Source organism: Sprattus sprattus (assembly GCF_963457725.1).
Source record: "Sprattus sprattus genome assembly, chromosome: 17".
Taxonomy (NCBI): Eukaryota; Metazoa; Chordata; class Actinopteri; order Clupeiformes; family Clupeidae; genus Sprattus; species Sprattus sprattus.
In genome coordinates, this window is record NC_137915.1 from 4,268,415 (window position 1) to 4,285,914 (window position 17,500).

At 44.3% G+C, this 17,500-nt stretch overlaps 2 protein-coding genes across 4 annotated transcripts in view; both read right to left on the bottom strand.

The window, feature by feature from the left end:
* Window positions 1-2,271: 2,271 nt before the first annotated feature.
* Window positions 2,272-5,308, bottom strand: LOC308378237 (galectin-3-binding protein A-like; the record flags this gene model as incomplete). The annotated part of the gene is made up of 5 exons (XM_080855097.1): window positions 2,272-3,456; window positions 3,624-3,918; window positions 4,237-4,368; window positions 4,619-4,822; window positions 5,236-5,308. 5 exons carry the CDS (start codon window positions 5,306-5,308, stop codon window positions 2,370-2,372), a joined length of 1,791 nt encoding a protein of 596 aa, XP_080711223.1. The 3' UTR covers window positions 2,272-2,369.
* Window positions 5,309-10,634: 5,326 nt separating this feature from the next.
* Window positions 10,635-17,500, bottom strand: part of agla (amylo-alpha-1, 6-glucosidase, 4-alpha-glucanotransferase a) — a 24,229-nt gene continuing 17,363 nt past the window's right edge. For all 3 annotated transcript variants that reach the window (XM_080855346.1, XM_080855345.1, XM_080855347.1), the window contains 11 exons: window positions 16,897-17,072; window positions 15,768-15,870; window positions 14,382-14,607; window positions 13,858-13,969; window positions 13,540-13,675; window positions 13,053-13,165; window positions 12,559-12,770; window positions 11,948-12,045; window positions 11,742-11,829; window positions 11,527-11,660; window positions 10,635-11,229 (listed from right to left, as the gene is read on the bottom strand). In XM_080855346.1, the coding sequence (XP_080711472.1) occupies window positions 11,112-11,229; window positions 11,527-11,660; window positions 11,742-11,829; window positions 11,948-12,045; window positions 12,559-12,770; window positions 13,053-13,165; window positions 13,540-13,675; window positions 13,858-13,969; window positions 14,382-14,607; window positions 15,768-15,870; window positions 16,897-17,072 (1,516 nt within the window). In that variant the 3' untranslated portion in view covers window positions 10,635-11,111. The remainder of the gene's footprint in view (window positions 11,230-11,526; window positions 11,661-11,741; window positions 11,830-11,947; window positions 12,046-12,558; window positions 12,771-13,052; window positions 13,166-13,539; window positions 13,676-13,857; window positions 13,970-14,381; window positions 14,608-15,767; window positions 15,871-16,896; window positions 17,073-17,500) is intronic.

Genomic DNA, 17,500 nt, shown 5'->3' on the forward strand with positions numbered 1-17,500 from the left:
TCAGAGAGCAATTCATCTGGACACAATGGGAGGAGGTCAGGTGTCTGCAGTCCGTAGGCAGGTGAGTATTTTCAGGTGAGATTTCAGAGATAGACATATGTAGGTCTTCTTTAGTTTCTATAGAAACGCCAGACTCCTCATGTAATGTCATCTCAGACACACGCCCAGATACACACACACACACTCATACACACACATACACGCACGCACACACATACACGCACGCACACACATACACGCACGCACACACATACACGCACGCACAAACACACACGCACGCACTCGGGGAAGCTTGATTTTTAACAGGCCCTTAGATACAAAGGCCCTGCTAGAATATGAAAGTCACTTCTACAAAAACCCAGAAACCTCAGGCGGACTTACCCTACCACATTTTCAAGTGTCTTATTGGTCAGCAAATATACATTGCATACGGTACTGGCCACATTGCCATTATGGCCTTAGTGACACGGTCCCGACCTGGGTAAAATGGAAGCATTATGCAGACCAATGCCTCTTGATTGACTGGCTTGTGCACAGCTGCCTATGCCCTCTCTCAAACCAGACTGTGGTCCTGTAGTTAGTCAGTCATTGAGAATTTGGAAACAGTTTAAACGTCGCTATGGAATCAAAGCCATTTCTATATGCTCTCCTTGCAATGATTATCCGGCCTTCCCCCCCATCACTGCAAGACAATGCATTTGAGCTGTGGCGCAGGAAAGGCATTGGGGAATCTATACATAGATAAAACATTTGCCCCCTTCTCTCAACTATCCCTACATTTTCAGCTCCCTAACACTCACCTTGTCAGATACTTCCAGATTCGGGATTTTGTGCAAAAGAAGTTTAAAGGCTCTCCAGCCCTCCTGAGAAACTTCTAGATAGTGTTAGAATTAGGTGTTTTTCATATACTTTACACTCATATGAATCCCCCCCCCTCACAAGAATGTATCATATTCTCGCCACCTTCATTAACACACGAATGGTCAGCAAGACCCTCCCTGACTGCAGACATACACACCTTTTCATATATAGGTAGACCCCATGCCCAGCATGCACCCAACTTGCAACTCAGACTTTGATCGTTGCGGATAGAGAGTGCTCGTCTAAATGATAGGGCTATCTGTATTAGCTATCTGTATCAGATTGACAATCTAGGGTCCATGTAAACGAGGCTTTACACCGTGAACCAGACCTCAGACACACCCATTATGCTAAATTGTGTATTCTATATGGCTTAAAATGAGTGAATAATATGTGCCACAGGTGACCCAGACCTTCTAAGATTGTTGTTTGCCAGCCATCAACAGAACAGAAGACTAAAAAAAACATAATTTGCAGGCGATTGGGAAGTTGAGCGAGTGAATGTGACGGCTGTAATGGAGGTGTGTGTGTACATCAACCATTGAACAGGGGGGCGTGGCCAGAGTGGAGTTCAGCACAGGCGTGACATTTTCTTTGTGGGGGGCGCCAGGAGTGAAGCTTGCCTATGCCGCGAAATGTGCTAGGGCCGGCCCTGTATTTAGTCCTCCAATCTATTAGCCTAGCCATATAGCAATATTAAAATGCTGTAGTATTTTATTGATATACTGTATATTAATACTTTCTTTTAAAACCACAGAAAAAAAAACGTATTTTTGAAAAGCAATGTGGAAAAGATCCCCATTGAATGAGTAGTAAAGTCTAACATTCAGCTAAATCTGGGTATATCTACAGGTGTGATTAATCAATTAGGGAAAGGATGACAGGGAACACATGGTTCTTACCGTAGCTGTGAAACCCACTTCACCGACATTGTCTTGTCTAAGCAAACAGCACTGGGTGAAAACACCAATTTTATGTGCATATGTCTACCTTTAAAATAAACAGGAACACCACCCAAAGAGAGCTCATGCCTGGACAAAGGATTATTTCCTACGCGTTGGGAACACTTTTCCCGTCCACACTGAGGCTTATAGGATAGCCTCCACACCTATTGAACCCAGTGGAATCCGAATACTGATTGATTACAACTGAACTAAACTTTCATTCTTGTTCTACACTTGAATCTTGCTATATTCAACCTGAAATCGTTTAAATGACTTATGATCTATTTTCAAGAATTCTTTGACATTTACAAAATGATTCACATGTACTCAGAGGGTATAATTTTTTATTCATAAGTGTGCATGACAATCAACATCAAAGGAAGATGTTCTGTATCACAAAAATGATTAATAAGAATGATTCAGTAAATACAATTTCCATTTAAATGATTTTGGAATAACACATTCTGGAATCATCTGACCATGAATGAAAACTTTAATGAGCTACATTCAGCTCCAGACAGGGGGAATCATGGGAACACTGCCTGTGATGATGGGGCAGTCACCTCAGGCATACTGAGGACGCACAACAAACAGGTAGGTAAGGTCATCTGGACACGGGATGGAAATATTGTTTGAGATCCTAGCCTCATCGTTCTTGAATTCTTGCACATGGAAGACATAACTTTCTCTACAGGCTAACAGCAGTCGGTTGCTAAACTGGAAGCTACTCACATAGTCTTTCTTTTGAAGGCGGCCAGAAAATGTTTTGCAGTTCAAGCCGTAGTTGAGGCAACTCGGATCAGTTGAAAAGACTTCAGCAGCCCATGGAATAGATCTGGATGAATAAGTGGATGAGATAGGTACAGGGGTGTTGAATGCCTTTTGCCTTCCATTAGAATTATGTCCTCCATATTGTCCGCCATATTGTCCGCCATATTGTCCTCCATATTGTCTGCCATATTGTCCTCCGTATTGTCTGACGAATTGGTTGTTAGAATTATATCTCACGGTCAAGCTTGTGATATTGAGGCTAACGCTCCAGGGATTGGCAGTGTAAATCCTGGGCTGGAACTGCTCACTCTGTCCATCCACGTGCCCAGTCAGAGCGGAGAAGTTCAGTGCGTGGAACTGGAACCCCAGTAGGATGGCGGAGTGGAACAGCTCTTTGTGGCTGCTGTAGAGGCGGGAGGTGAAGGGCACCTCATACAGCTGCACTGGGGTCATCATGGGGAAACGCACGTGACCCAGCAGAGCTGCCTGCTGCTCAGGGTTCACCTCCTCACCTTGTGCCAGCATCCAGGCATCCAGCGCACCCAGCAGCCAGGCCTCGTCTGGCAGCACCAGGTCTGAGCGGACCAGCAGACCCTTCAGGAGCTCCTCTGGAAGGCTCTCCCACTGTGCTGAAGCCACCAGCGGCTCCACATTCCAGCCCAGGTAGCTCAAGACGTTCTCACGGAGCAGGTCATCACCGGACCGCCCAGCGTACCTGCACAGCGCCACCTGCGTGCGGAAGGAGGAATCTTCAGGCAGAAGGGGCACAAAGAGACGTCCAATGTCCTCCATCAGACGCTCTGCACCAAACTCAGAAGCCAGCTGATGAAGACACTGCATGGAGGTGGAGGTGACTGTGATACTGCGTGTGTAGAGGTACCTGTTGGGGGCAACCAGGAGGTCAGTGAGCCACTCCATGGGTGAGACAGCATGAGGGCCATGATGAATATTACAGACCTACAAAACCTTCTTAAGGCTCAAAAAAACTAGAAATAATGGAAGTAATATGAGACTAATAATTGTGCAGTGAAATGATTGACATCATACCGTATAAAGTTCCTGATGAAAGGTTGGCAGTTCAAGCTGATGTCCATTTCATAGCTTGAGTTGTTTGTGACAAATTTGGGGAAGAGAGAGAGAACCAGGCTGTGCACACAGATACTCTCTTTTGTGTTGCTAGCAGGGGCCTGAGGTGTCTCCACTTCCAGTGAATCTTCCGGGGGGTAGGAGAATGTGAGGGTGAAATCACAACCCTTGCCACTGTCAAACAGCTCCCCCAGCTGGCCAGAGAGCTCAATGCTGTGATCCAGAGGGTAGCTCTTGGTGTTGTTAAAAGCTGGATCTGTGAGGATAGGCACAGTCAGTAGCATGGTTAATCATGTTCCTTTGTAATATGATGAAGTCTTAAGCCAACCGGATATTTGCTAGATCTTTATTGGTCTGATCGTCCACGGTACACATGTTTGTATTACTTTCAGTGTATGGATGGACAAATTCATTGGGGTGGATTAATTCAATGTTTTGTCAAACTTCATTCTTCATATCTGATAACTTCATAACACTTCTCAGTTCCTTACTATGAATAATTGATATATTGAGCTAAGGTTGTTTAAGATGGTGTTTAGTCAGCAGTTTGTTTATGTTTTAGTAGGGGGCTTACCAACGTCACACACCACACCAGCATCCTCTGTATGGGCGCAGTCAGTCACTCCCCAGCCTTTGAAGGCACAGCTACTCAGGGACTTCTCACTGCCTTTGCATCCTAGATCATCCAGCCATATTTTTCCAGAACCTGAAAACCGCATAAATATACAAACATTGTGGTTGTTGTGTAAAAGCTAGAAAGAAGACACCTCTTCCTAAAACCTTTGTATGTTGTGTTTGTTTAAATGCTCTTGTAAATAAAGAGTCCTCTCATCTAAGTGGGGCGCACAACATTTTACAGTTTGGTCCATGAGAGTTTCAGCTGGGCCATACAGGCTTGCAGCACCATTTTCATTCTTAAAATGGCAGTTGGGAGACTGGTGATCCAGATGACTAACCTTGTCCGAACTTCCCTCCTGGTTCTGCAGAAAGGGCACCACGGAAACCCAAATGGGCGCACACCACCTGCGCCTCCTCCGTCCCCCAGCCATCATCACACACCGTCCCCCAGCTGCCAGCGTGGAACACCTCCACCCGCCCCTCTGATGGCCACCTCCCACCCACCAGACGAACATCGCCCTCCTGTACTTGCCGTCGCCCACCTGAAGAGGGAGACATCCACAGGCAAACAGAAATCAGACCAAACCATTTGAGCCACAACCATCACAATTTCTAATACACACAACATTAAAGCCAATTCATTTCTGTGTGCGTGTGCATGCGTGTGTGTGTGTGTGTGTGTGTGTGTGTGTATGTGTGTGTGTGTGTGTGTGTAACCTCACGCTTTTCTTCTCCATGTGTAAGTACTGATGAATACAAACAAACATGTAGAAACAAGTGCACGCTACATATTGCATCACAATTGAGGATCAAATCTGAAATCTGACTCTTTGAATAGTCTGAGAAGTTTGTTAGTCAGTTGTAAAACGTATGCTACTGTGAAAAACAATAATTGACACAATAAGATTATACTACGTATTTGCATTTAATTGAAAACAGGACATCAAACACTCACCATCCAGCCAATCCAGACTCCTTGATTCCAGCACACTGAATAACAGGCAGAAGATCACGATAGGCCCATACATGCCTGTTAATGTCGGCATTTTTATGAGTGAAATACAGTCTCTGTGGAAAAGGCAAACATACAAAATTGAAAGGGGGAACCTGCAAGACTATCCAAACTTAACTTCCTGAAACAAGATAAATGTATTCTCTTAATACAAGCTACAAACACACACACACACACACACACACACACACACACACACACACACACATAAAGAAAGAGAGATATATATTGATGATAGTCATGAAAAGAAAGAGAACGGGACAAAAACAATAGCAGCTCGTTATCTTACCTAGAGCAGTCAACGAATTCTACACAAGACGGCGTTTCACTGCATTTATAGGATAAGGGGTGGCCTACGAAACCTGTTCTCCGACTTAACCATAAGTTTCATTTCCCTGTAAACCGCGTCAGGATGTTTTGACAAAAGGCTATGTTGCAATACTTTTGGGAAAAGTGGAACCTGAACTGAAAGATGAAGTGAAATAATTGTGGCCTGGGTCTGGACATTGTGTCATACATATCATCCTGATTTTCAGTGTATCCAAAATTATTCTGCACATCAGGAGAATATGCTGTTCCCGCTCGCAATGCAGGGAAGGGCATATGCAGAAGGTTTGTGCCCAGTCACACCAAAGATTGTTCAAAACTGTCTTGGAATATAAACATGAGGAAACCCAGGCTACCAATATATTGCAATCATTTGGCATATGCCCGTTGACGGGGTGCGGTTGGAGATTGATCAACGATGTCATATTATTTTCGAGGTCTTTAATGCATTATCAGAATGAGGCCCCTTTTTAAATTCTTATTCATTTGAGACCCGGCGCTATTCCTAAAATAACCGGGCTTTAGCCCCAGAGGCCCAGGCCTACAGTGGAATGGAAATTTTAAAGGAGAATCAACAACTGAATGGTAATTTGAGACATAGTGTCAAGATGAGAATGAAGGAGACTGAGATTAATCTAGAGAATCCTCCATTGTATAAATAAATATCCACATCTGTCTAAACTTTGCTTTTTCTATTTTAAACGTGTCTACCTGCATGAAGGCAAATCTGTGTCAAGTGGAACGTCCAAAGGTGCATTGATTAAGAGATCTATGCATTGTTACTTGGCATTGTTACGTCACGCTCAGTACCTATAAAACCGGATGGCCAGACTTGATTGTCAGTTTTTGCAACAAGACAAGTGGCTTATTATTTACGAAAAATAATACCAGAAAACACAGACTACATACAGCATTGAAATATGGTGAGTTTCCTTTAGGTAGATCAAACATGGTCTGAATGGAGTCAGATACTCACACTGTAAACAATATGGGACCATCAGAGTATGATGAATGGTAAACTGTTATTGGTTACCAAGGGTCTTAAATGAAAGTTACCCCACCCAGAGGGATTCTAGTCAGCCATTTTAAAGCAGCTTTTAGCATAGGCTCCAGATCATGTCAGAGCCAATTCTTTAGTATTTGCTGAGACTAATATTATGTTTCTAACAAGGTTTTGCTTTTCAAGGTTAAAATGGACGAGTTTAGTGCAAGCTTCCACACTCAGTTGACTGAGCCTATGAGAATGGAGTTAGGAAGTGTCCTCGCAGACCAGGATGAAGTGGCGAAAATTGCCTTGAACATGCTGCTCTCTGATATCGAGGCTATGGAGGGAGATAGGAGGTTGGAGCAACAGCAGTGGCAGATGGAGAAAGAGGAGTTGAAGTTGGAGATAGAAGCAGCTCGCAAAGAGGGGCAAATACAATGCCAGGCTGCCGTTGAAGGAATGGCTGCAAGGATAAAGAAAGAGAACGTGGAGAGGCTGGAAGAGAGGGAGCAAATGGAGGCTGAACACAAGAGCCTCATCGCAAAGATGAAAAGGGATGAAGAAGAGAGAGACACATCCAGCAAGAAGGTGACGGAGGCTTTAATGAAGGAGGTGGAAACTCTGGTGGCCTCCAGGGACCAGCAGCTTAAAGCAATGAAGGAAGATTACGAGGAGGCCACAACTGACTTGAATCTAAGGCTGAGGGAGAAACATGAGACAATCTTATCGCTTGAAGAGGAAAGGGATCAATTGAAAGCGAGTTTGCTGAAGGACTCTGAGAGATGGCAAAGAAGGACCAAGGAGATGGAAGACCTGGTCTTGTCTGGAGCGGTGACAACTGCTGTTATCAAACAGAGGCTGATGGCAGAATTGAGGAGTCATGCTGAGACATGGATGTTTGGAAATGTAATTTATTCTTTTTTTCTTTTAACTTGAAATTAATGAATCTTCTTTTCCATTAAATTATAATGTTTTAGTTGAGTATCGTTTTTAGTACAGCACTGCCCGGGTGACAGGGCTTAACTTAATCTCTGGATTCCTTTGTCTGTTTGTATTCCTCAGGCTTCAGAAAGTTCCACAGATGGCCATATGATGAGAAGCAATGTACCTAATGTTTTCCTCAAGTGGAGGATTCGAAATGAATGGAAAAAACTCCAGGGGAATCAGGCCTTCCTCAATGATGACCTTCAGGTACTATACATGTTTGCACCTTTTAAAACTGCCTTTTGTTAATCTGCTATGCTTTAAAGTCTTCAAAATGTAACCATGTTTCTGTCCCAACATTGCCTTGTTTTCAGAATGTCTGCCTTAGCAAAGACATTGAGACATTGATACTCTCAACCAATGCTGCTCAAGATAAGATTCACCAGAAGTTCAGGAAAAAGATTGACAAAATCAGAAATGAGGCCAAGGGGAAGGAGGCTAAACTAGTTCAAGCTAAATTGAAAGAGACGTCAAAGCTTGAGAAAAAGAAAAGAGAGAAAATGTATACGATTCAACAGGCTGAGCTGAAGGAAGAGAGGAAAAGGCAACTTAAAGAAATAAAGCAGAGAGAGCAAACTCAGATAAAGGAAGCGAAAGAGAAGGAAAAGGCAGAAGCGAAAGAACAGCGTGAGGCAAAACGGGCCGAAACAGAAAGTAGAGGTCAGGATGAATCCCACAGGAGGAAGTTCTTCAGGGCATGCTTCTAGGTCAACTGAAGGTCAACAGCTTAAGAGAGCAAGGAGGAACACTTTGTCCCTGTGCCCTCTCCCCCCCTCTCTCTCCTGCCCTCACTTAACTTAACCGACTTAACCATAAGTTTAATTTCCCTGTAAACCGCGTCAGGATGTTTGGACTGCAAGTCGAGACAATAGGCTATGTTGCAAGACTTTTGGGAAAAGTTGATCCTGAACTGAAAGATGAAGTGAAATGATTGTGGCCTGCGTCTGGACATGTGTCCATCGAAACATTTACATATCATCTTGATTTTCAGTGTATCCAAAACTCTTTGTATCCAAACATCTTTGTCCCTGTGCCCTCTCCCCCTCTCTCTCTCCTGGCATCACCCTGTTCCCTCTCTCTCCCCCTCTCTCTCTCCTGCCCTCACCCTGTGCCCTCTCTCCCCCTCTTTCTCCTGCCCTCACCTAACTACCTCTGGGGCTCTGGCCTGAGCTTTGGCCAACCTCATCCCTACAGGATCAAAGATCGTCTGATCTGAAACTCATTATTGCTTAAGAGAAATAAAGATGCTATTATGCACATTTCTGATTCAGTTGCCTCACTTTCATTTGTACGTTGAGGAGGGGGTGTGAATGTAAGTAAGTAAGTAAGACTTTATTTATATAGCACATTTCGTACAAGGGTTGCAGTTCAAAGTGCTTTACATAAAATCAATAAAATCAAGCAGCAAGAGCAATACATGGCGTTAAATAATCATCAACATCGAATAAAAACATGATGTTCAGATAGGCTTCTTGGATTACTAAAATCATGATTAAAGGTATAAAAGGAATAAAACCCTTCTGAAATAGTAAAAAAAAGTGAAAGTTACAGTTTGGTGTCTGATGCCTACAACCCTCCAAGCTCCTGTCCACAGAATGACCAATTAACAAATAAACTCACATGAAGCCACAGAAAGTAGATCTTGCACTAATAGTGTGTTTATTACATCGTCCCTTATTAAACCTGTAATGGACCCCCCCAGATTGTCCTTGTGACTGTGAGTTGAGAGAACTGCCATATATCTGTCTGTGTTTTACTAGCCGAGTGTGTGAGTTAGTGCAGTGATTTCAGAGTCATCTGTGATCTTGTGCCTTCAGCAGCACCTTCAGAAGGTATGTTCTGCTGTACAGGCATACAGGGTGACATCAATATTAGAATAAAGCATGGCACACACAATTCAATCCACAGCAGTGAACCTCACTCGCCCCTTAATCAACACTGTGGTCTGTGGCCATTGCTGTGAGGACTGCTGTGGTGAGGTAGCCTGACGATGTCATACTCATAATTCTAGTCAGAATATGAGTCTGAGACCGGATCACTGGGCTGTGATTATGGGGCGTGTTTCAACGAACCAGGAAAGAAAATTCCTCTTCGCTGAATTGGATACCTAGAACCAATCAGAGCAACGTAGTATTATTACCATCTGATAGATTAAACTTTTACCTGATCCCGTAGGAAGGACGGCAAAAACATCTTTTCAATCGACAAATGCCTTGATCGTGTTTCTCTGTTCCTCTTTCAAAATGAATGCGCTGTCAATATCTGTTGAGATATGCCTGCTCACGTTACTTAATTAGCACTCAAGGCTAGAAGCTACCATTAGTTTCGATGTTTTTTTTGTCTACGCTGTTAGCATAACCTTTCAATAATGGTCTAGAGTGCATAAGTTAAGACCTACAATCCTAGGCAACATTGGTGTTGCGTATACACAACTAACCGAGTCAATGTAGACATAAAAAAGTTGTGTAGATACCTTAAATCATATCAAATATGTCCCACTAAGCTCCCGAGACGGCGCCATCTTTGTTCGATGTATACCGGTATTCTATCTATGTCGGTCCATCAACGTATAAAGCCCGCCCTTACAATTTGAATGGTCAGATCCCTTTTCGGGGCCGTTTAAACCCTCCCAACTAGCTCGACTCCAGACTGAATCTCCCACACCAAAAATTTTGTGGGCGGAGTTCAGGCTGGTATCCAGGCTAGTGGTGAGGTGTAGTTGACCGTTAATGCCTGTGTGTGTGTGTATCTGTGTGTGTGTATCTCTGTGTGTGTGTATCTGTATGTGCGTATCTGTGTCCCCTGAAAGGTGTAGTTGAGCGTTAATGCCTGTGTGTGTGTGTGCATCGGTGTCTCTGAAAGGTGTAGTTGACTGTTAACGCCTGTGTGTGTGTCTGTATCTGTATGTGCGTATTTATGTCCCTGAAAGGTGTAGTTGACCGTTAATGCCTGTGTGTGTGTGTGTGTGTGTGTGTGTGTGTGTGTGTGTGTATCTGCGTCCCCTGGAAGAAACAGTCATTACAGAGGATAGTCATTGACACATTGATGCTTTTTCATTTATTAGTCTTTATTTTTTAAATTAAAAGGTGCTGGTGATCTATCGGAACATAACGAATTATCCAGGCACAAGGTAAACACAAATACAGCCAGACAGCTTATGTAGGTTTAGGAGCAACAGGTTGCTGTGATGGAAAATCATTTTGAACGTATGGTTCTACCGGACGGGTGATATTTCTGAGGTATTTATGATCTATAGCCCTTTGGCACAAGGTAACAGCACCCCTTGTGGGCAGAAACGGTTTAGGCATCATCTCTACATATTACAGTTATGCACATAGCGATGAATGTGCTCTATGGGAAATAATGCCATATACGTGCTTTGAACACTAGAAGACTAGGAAAAGCATCACAAAAAACACTGTGGTGGACAATTAGGTAAACAAATACTAGTGCCGTGAGAATGTGCGGACAGACCCCATAGGGTACCGTGGGTGGGATGCATAAGGGGGTTCAGACCCCCCTTTCACAGGTCATGGAGAACCTCCAGAATGGTGGCAATGGACCAGGCCTGGGTTTCACAACTGAAGGGGCAGTACTGGCCGTTCTCATTGGTCAGTTCTGGCAGACCCTTCCAGGGAGATCTGATGAAAGGAAAGATATTATATAATTGTCAGATTTACAATGTATTGCTTGAAAAGGAACGTTAATAGTTCTAATATCTGATCTTATATCTGATGCAATCTTGCAGAAAAAAAATCATTTTGTGAAATGGGGGAAAGTCAACAGTGTATCTAAATGACTATATTAGAAAAAGTTCATGATAATCTACTTTATTTACACTGACCAAAGTCTCATTTAAGTTTACTTGGATTCCTACACTAACAGACACAACCAAATTAAAACTATTACTAAATGTTTGTGATCAGATGATTCAGTACCTTTCCAGGTGGACATAATGCCGAGAGAGAACATTCTTCACCAGGTACACCGTCTTGTCGTAGGTCTCTTTACCCAGCTTCTTGGCGAAGTAAAGCTTGGCACGGAGGAAATAACCAACAGGCCAAAGCCATTCCTGCAAAGGAGACCATATGAAACACTAATCTGCCATACTGCACTAGTTAAGAAGAACACACAGAGAGAATGATGTACTTACAGGTCCTTGATGATAATTGAAACCTCTAGCCAAGTTGTAATTATCATTGTCCAGGGCATTGTCATAAACACCACAATACATCATGTCACTAAAAAGAGAAAAAAATCCAGTCAGACACAGTCCGATGACCCCTGAGGGTAGCCCCCCTCACACACACACACATATTTTTTGGAAGAAGGGTCATAGAACAGAACAGTGCAACCTACTCTGGATCCAGAGTCTTCATGCCCAGAGGACCCAACAGCTTCTTCTCCGCCACCTCTAAAGCCTCCCAGGCTCTCTTCACCGTGAACAACTCTGGAGCCTGGAGGACACAGAATACACCCCACCCCCTCTGGGTTAGCTTGGATTTAGAGGTTCATACATATTACATTAAATACAAATCAAACGCCATTTGGATAAGCAAACAGACCCCTTAACGTCAGAGAACAGAGAACGTACCACTGTCATGGCGATAGAACAGAGAACGTACCACTGTCATGGCGATAGAACAGAGAACGTACCACTGTCATGGCGATAGATAGAACAGAGAACGTACCACTGTCATGGCGATAGAACAGAGAACGTACCACTGTCATGGCGATAGAACAGAGAACGTACCACTGTCATGGCGATAGAACAGAGAACGTACCACTGTCATGGCGATAGAACAGAGAACGTACCACTGTCATGGCGATAGAACAGAGAACGTACCACTGTCATGGCGATAGAACAGAGAACCTACCACTGTTATGGCGATAGAACAGAGAACCTACCACTGTCATGGCGATAGAACAGAGAACGTACCACTGTCATGGCAATAGAACAGAGAACCTACCACTGTCATGGCGATGGTGAAGTTGGGCCTGAGCTGGTAGTCACACCATGTGCTGGAGGCCCCGTAGCTGTCCTTGTATATGCCTGTCTTGTGGACCAGCTCAGGGTGCTGCTCATGGGGGTCCTTAGGGTCATGGGACACATAGAACATCTTCTCAAAGTTGTCCTGGATCATTCTGTTCCACTCCTCATAGGACACAGACACGTCTTTCCCTGCAGCAGAGAAGAACCCAGATGCAGTTATACACTAACCGTTGGAATAGATGCAGTTATATATAACCGTTACAATGTGTAACATAAGAACATAATGGACACTTTACAAACAGAAACATATATTCTATACATTTTGCAGCTCACCTCAAGTTATTTCATATTATAATAACGTAAGATTTAACCCAATATGAAACATTAAGTTTGTTCCAATATGCACAGAGAATACAGAACTGCGCAGGTACACAAGAATCATACTAAAGGGTGTCCCTGCAGAGAACATACCATCCCTGGTCATGGTGACAGAGGAGTAGGGGAACACGCCAGCCTTGTGTAGCTCCGCCAGCCAGCGCACGGTGGACTTGCTGAGGCCAACGATCTCCACTGCTGAACCATCCCTGCAGGGTAACAACAGAGACTTGCAGTCTTAATCCATACGACATGCAACCATCTAGTTCAGTCACAAAACCTAGAGGACAAACTAAGAGAAGCAAACATTCGTCATGACGATGACGTCTACTAGTCTCACTGATACCATAAGCGTCAAGGATTAAGCATTGCTGAGATCTCAGCTGTATATTCTAACCCTAACCCTAGAACCATCCTTGCAGGGTAACAACAGAGACTCTCAAACCGTAATCCATACGACATGCAACCATCTAGTTCAGTCACAAAACCTAGAGGACAAACTGAGAGAGGCAAACATTCGTCATGTCGATCTCAGCTGTATATTCAGCACATGTCCATGTGTCTCACACCATGCATGCTGTACCTGGGCGTGGCTGGCATGCCTTTGTTGCGGGCTCTGTCGCTCTCTCCCATCTTGTCCATCCAAGTCCCGCAATTAAACCTATTTCCTCCATATACAAATCCAGTGACTGGGTTCACTTTGGCCACAACATTGAATCCTGAGAAAAAAGATGATAAAGCAGTTATGCAGTCAAACAAAAATCAGCACTGGCAGAGGAAAGAGATTTAGATTCTTCTGAAATCAGTGATATCAATTCTGGTGCTTTCCACGGAATTCGGAATTCAGAATTCAGAATTCGGAATTTACACGGCCTCTATTCGTTTTAGATTGGGACTCTACCTTCATCTTTCATGTGGCGGTCGATCTGGGGCCCGGCGTTCCTCTCTCGGAAGTCCACCCCCTGCATGTGGCGCTGGAGCGCCTCGTGGATGACCTCATACAGCGGCTGGTCCTGTGGAGGAGACAGGGACACGCCACACATCACAGCTGAGTGAGTGACGCTGCACTGGGTGGATGTGCTTTCTGTTCACACCACACGTCACAGCTGAGTGAGCGACGCTACACTGGGTGGATGTGCTTTCTCTTTCCATTTGATTATTTTTGGGTCTTTTTTTTAAGCCTTTCCGTAAGTAGGACTGATGAGAGAGACAGGAAATAGGAGAGCTATGGAGTGGGATTGGTACTGGGATTGGGATTGGGATTGGGAAATGGCCGTGGGTCAGACTCAAACCTGGGTCCTCATGGGCACTTGGACCTGTACATGTAAGGGATGCCACTGGTTATTGCCCCCCCCCCCCCCCCCCCCCCACATGCTATGTCTAAAGGTTTCTGCCTCCCTTCCTAACGCCTCGTAGTGGCCTCACCTTTTTCCCCGGGGCCTGGGGCTCAGAGTCGTCCGTGGGGTACATGCGCGACACTGGGCACGTGAGGATGCTCAAGCCCTCCGGCACCAGGTTACAGTAGTCCTGGATGCACTGCAGCCACCACCACACGGCGTCACGGCAGTTGAAGCGGGCGCCCACTCCCTCGCCCAGGAGGTTGGGGATCAAACCGTGACGCAGGGTGCCAGCAACCGCCAAAATGATGTTCCTGTGGAGAGGAAAAGAGACCAACTATGAATTAAGGTTCCAGTGATCGATGGTTCCTGTGGAGAGGAAAAGAGACTAACTATGAATTAAGGTTCCAGTGATCGATGGTTCCTGTGGAGAGGAAAAGAGACTAACTATGAATTAAAGTTCCAGTGATCGATGGTTCCTGTGGAGAGGAAAAGAGTCTAACTATGAATTAAGGTTCCAGTGATCGATGGTTCCTGTGGAGAGGAAAAGAGACTAACTATGAATTAAAGTTCCAGTGATCGATGGTTCCTGTGGAGAGGAAAAGAGTCTAACTATGAATTAAGGTTCCAGTGATCGATGGTTCCTGTGGAGAGGAAAAGAGACTAACTATGAATTAAGGTTCCAGTGATCGATGGTTCCTGTGGAGAGGAAAAGAGACTAACTATGAATTAAGGTTCCAGTGATCGATGGTTCCTGTGGAGAGGAAAAGAGACTAACTATGAATTAAGGTTCCAGTGATCGATGGTTCCTGTGGAGAGGAAAAGAGACTAACTATGAATTAAAGTTCCAGTGATCGATGGTTCCTGTGGAGAGGAAAAGAGTCTAACTATGAATTAAGGTTCCAGTGATCGATGGTTCCTGTGGAGAGGAAAAGAGACTAACTATGAATTAAAGTTCCAGTGATCGATGGTTCCTGTGGAGAGGAAAAGAGTCTAACTATGAATTAAGGTTCCAGTGATCGATGGTTCCTGTGGAGAGGAAAAGAGACTTAAGCGTAATTTATGGTCGTCCGTTTACGGATACACGGACACACGGAGAGCCCTCTCTGTCGTGCCAAACTCTCTCCGAGCACCTCTCCGTGGCCTACGGAGTAACGGAGTTGTAGAAGTATAGTTCGGCCTTAACTATGTAGTAAGGTTTCAGTGATCAATGGCGTATGGTGAAGGCAAATCTGGTAAATGGTAAAGTCCGGTGAATGGTAAAGGCAAGGACAAATATTTAATAACAGAACATGGGCTGGCCTCAGTGAGATCCTACTGCCACCTAGTGTTGAGAGTTAGGTTTGGTGTGGGCAGGAATCAGTAGTTGCTCTAATGATGTGTCAGTGGAACTCAATGTTTTAGGATACTAACGTGTGTGTGTGTGTGTGTGTGCGTATGTGTGTGTGTGTGTGTGTGTGTGGGTTAAACAAACCTGGCCTCTAGGTGGCGCCCAGTGACCAGCATGAGTCCTCGCAGGGCAATGAAAGTGTCCCGCCCCCAGCAGCGGAAGATTCCAGAGGCGAAATGAGGCAAACCTGTTCAACAAGACAACAAGAGCACATCAACGTATCGCAATACACACACACACACACACACACACACACACACACACACACACACACGCACACACACACACACGCACACACGCACACACGCACATCCGCACGTTTTAGGACATTAGTATCCTAAAACATTGAGTTCCAATGAGGCAAACCTGTTCAACAAGACAACAAAAGCACATCAACATAATCGTAACGATCGCCTACAGTCCAAATGTGTGTCCATGAGCCTGTGATAATACCGTACAGACTCAATTTCTTGTACTGACTTGTGTTGATCAGGGAAGGTTCTCTGGTTCACATGAATACCATGAATCACTTTTCTCTCCTTCTGGAACACTCGCTGTGTAGGGCCATGCTATGCTCATGCTTTTATTGATGGGCATCCTTCTCCAATCGTCCAGGCCAATAATTAATATATTGTGGTATTTTAGTGAAATAAATAAATTCCATAAAACTGTACTTTCAAAATCCCAGAGAACACACATTTAACAACACACAAGAATAATGTGACTTGTATGAACCCCAGTCAAAGACTGTTCATGTTCATTGCCGACATGAAAACAACTATGCATGTGTTTTGTATGTGAGGAGTGTCAGAGTGTCTGAACCACTGAATACGTCTTGTCAGTACCGTGTTGGTAGGCTTGGGACAGAGGCCAATAGTGTCTGAACCCTGTAATACTTCTCGTCTGTGCTGTGATGGTAGGCTTGGGACAGTACTAGGATCAACCACATAAGTGCAACGCAGACGCTGGACTCCTTTAAAGCTGGACTTTTTAAAGCATTTTTATTCAGGAAGGCATTTCTGGCCTTGTGTTAAAGTTTTCTATTATGCTTATGTCAACTCATTTTTTATATCTATTAATATAGATACTAATATTTATATTTATTATTATAGTTAGTTTCCAATATGTAGGGACTCTGAGATTCTTTTGAATGAAAAGTGCGTTAAAAATCAAATGAATTAGTATCATTATTATTATTATTATTAGTACCAACCTGCTGCCAGGGACACACAGCACTGCTCTTTGAGGTTGGTGTCGGGGTTGAGGCGGAGTGGGACGCCCTCTAGTCCTGGAGACAGGGGGGGCAGGGCAGGGAAGCGCCCCACCCCACACATCTGTACCGAGCCCAGGGCCAGCTGCTTTACCAGGGTGGAACCGTTCTGCACAAAGCTGAGGGGGAATAGAATAGACGTGGCACACGGAACACCATAAAACACTGCACACATCAAATGATTAACACTGTTTGTGGATGTGTGATTGAAACATGGATACATGCATGACATATATATCAAATAGGATTTAAGGTTGAGGACATGGTGTCTGTGTGGTTTTAAAAGTCGGATGGAAAATTACTAGGGCTTGTGCCACATTGTGCAACTGACTCAAGTTCTTGTTTTGACTTGAACACGCTGTTGTAACTGAGACAAAGGTACATTTCCACTGAGTCTCTTTGAGCAGTGCATTAGTAAGTGCAGACCGAGTGAAGTCTTGATGTACTGCTTCAATTGCTTCAGCTTCCTATACAGCAGGGGTCTCAAACTCAAATTACCCGGGGGCCTATGAGTGTCCAGTCTGGTCATTGGGGGGTCAGATTTTTA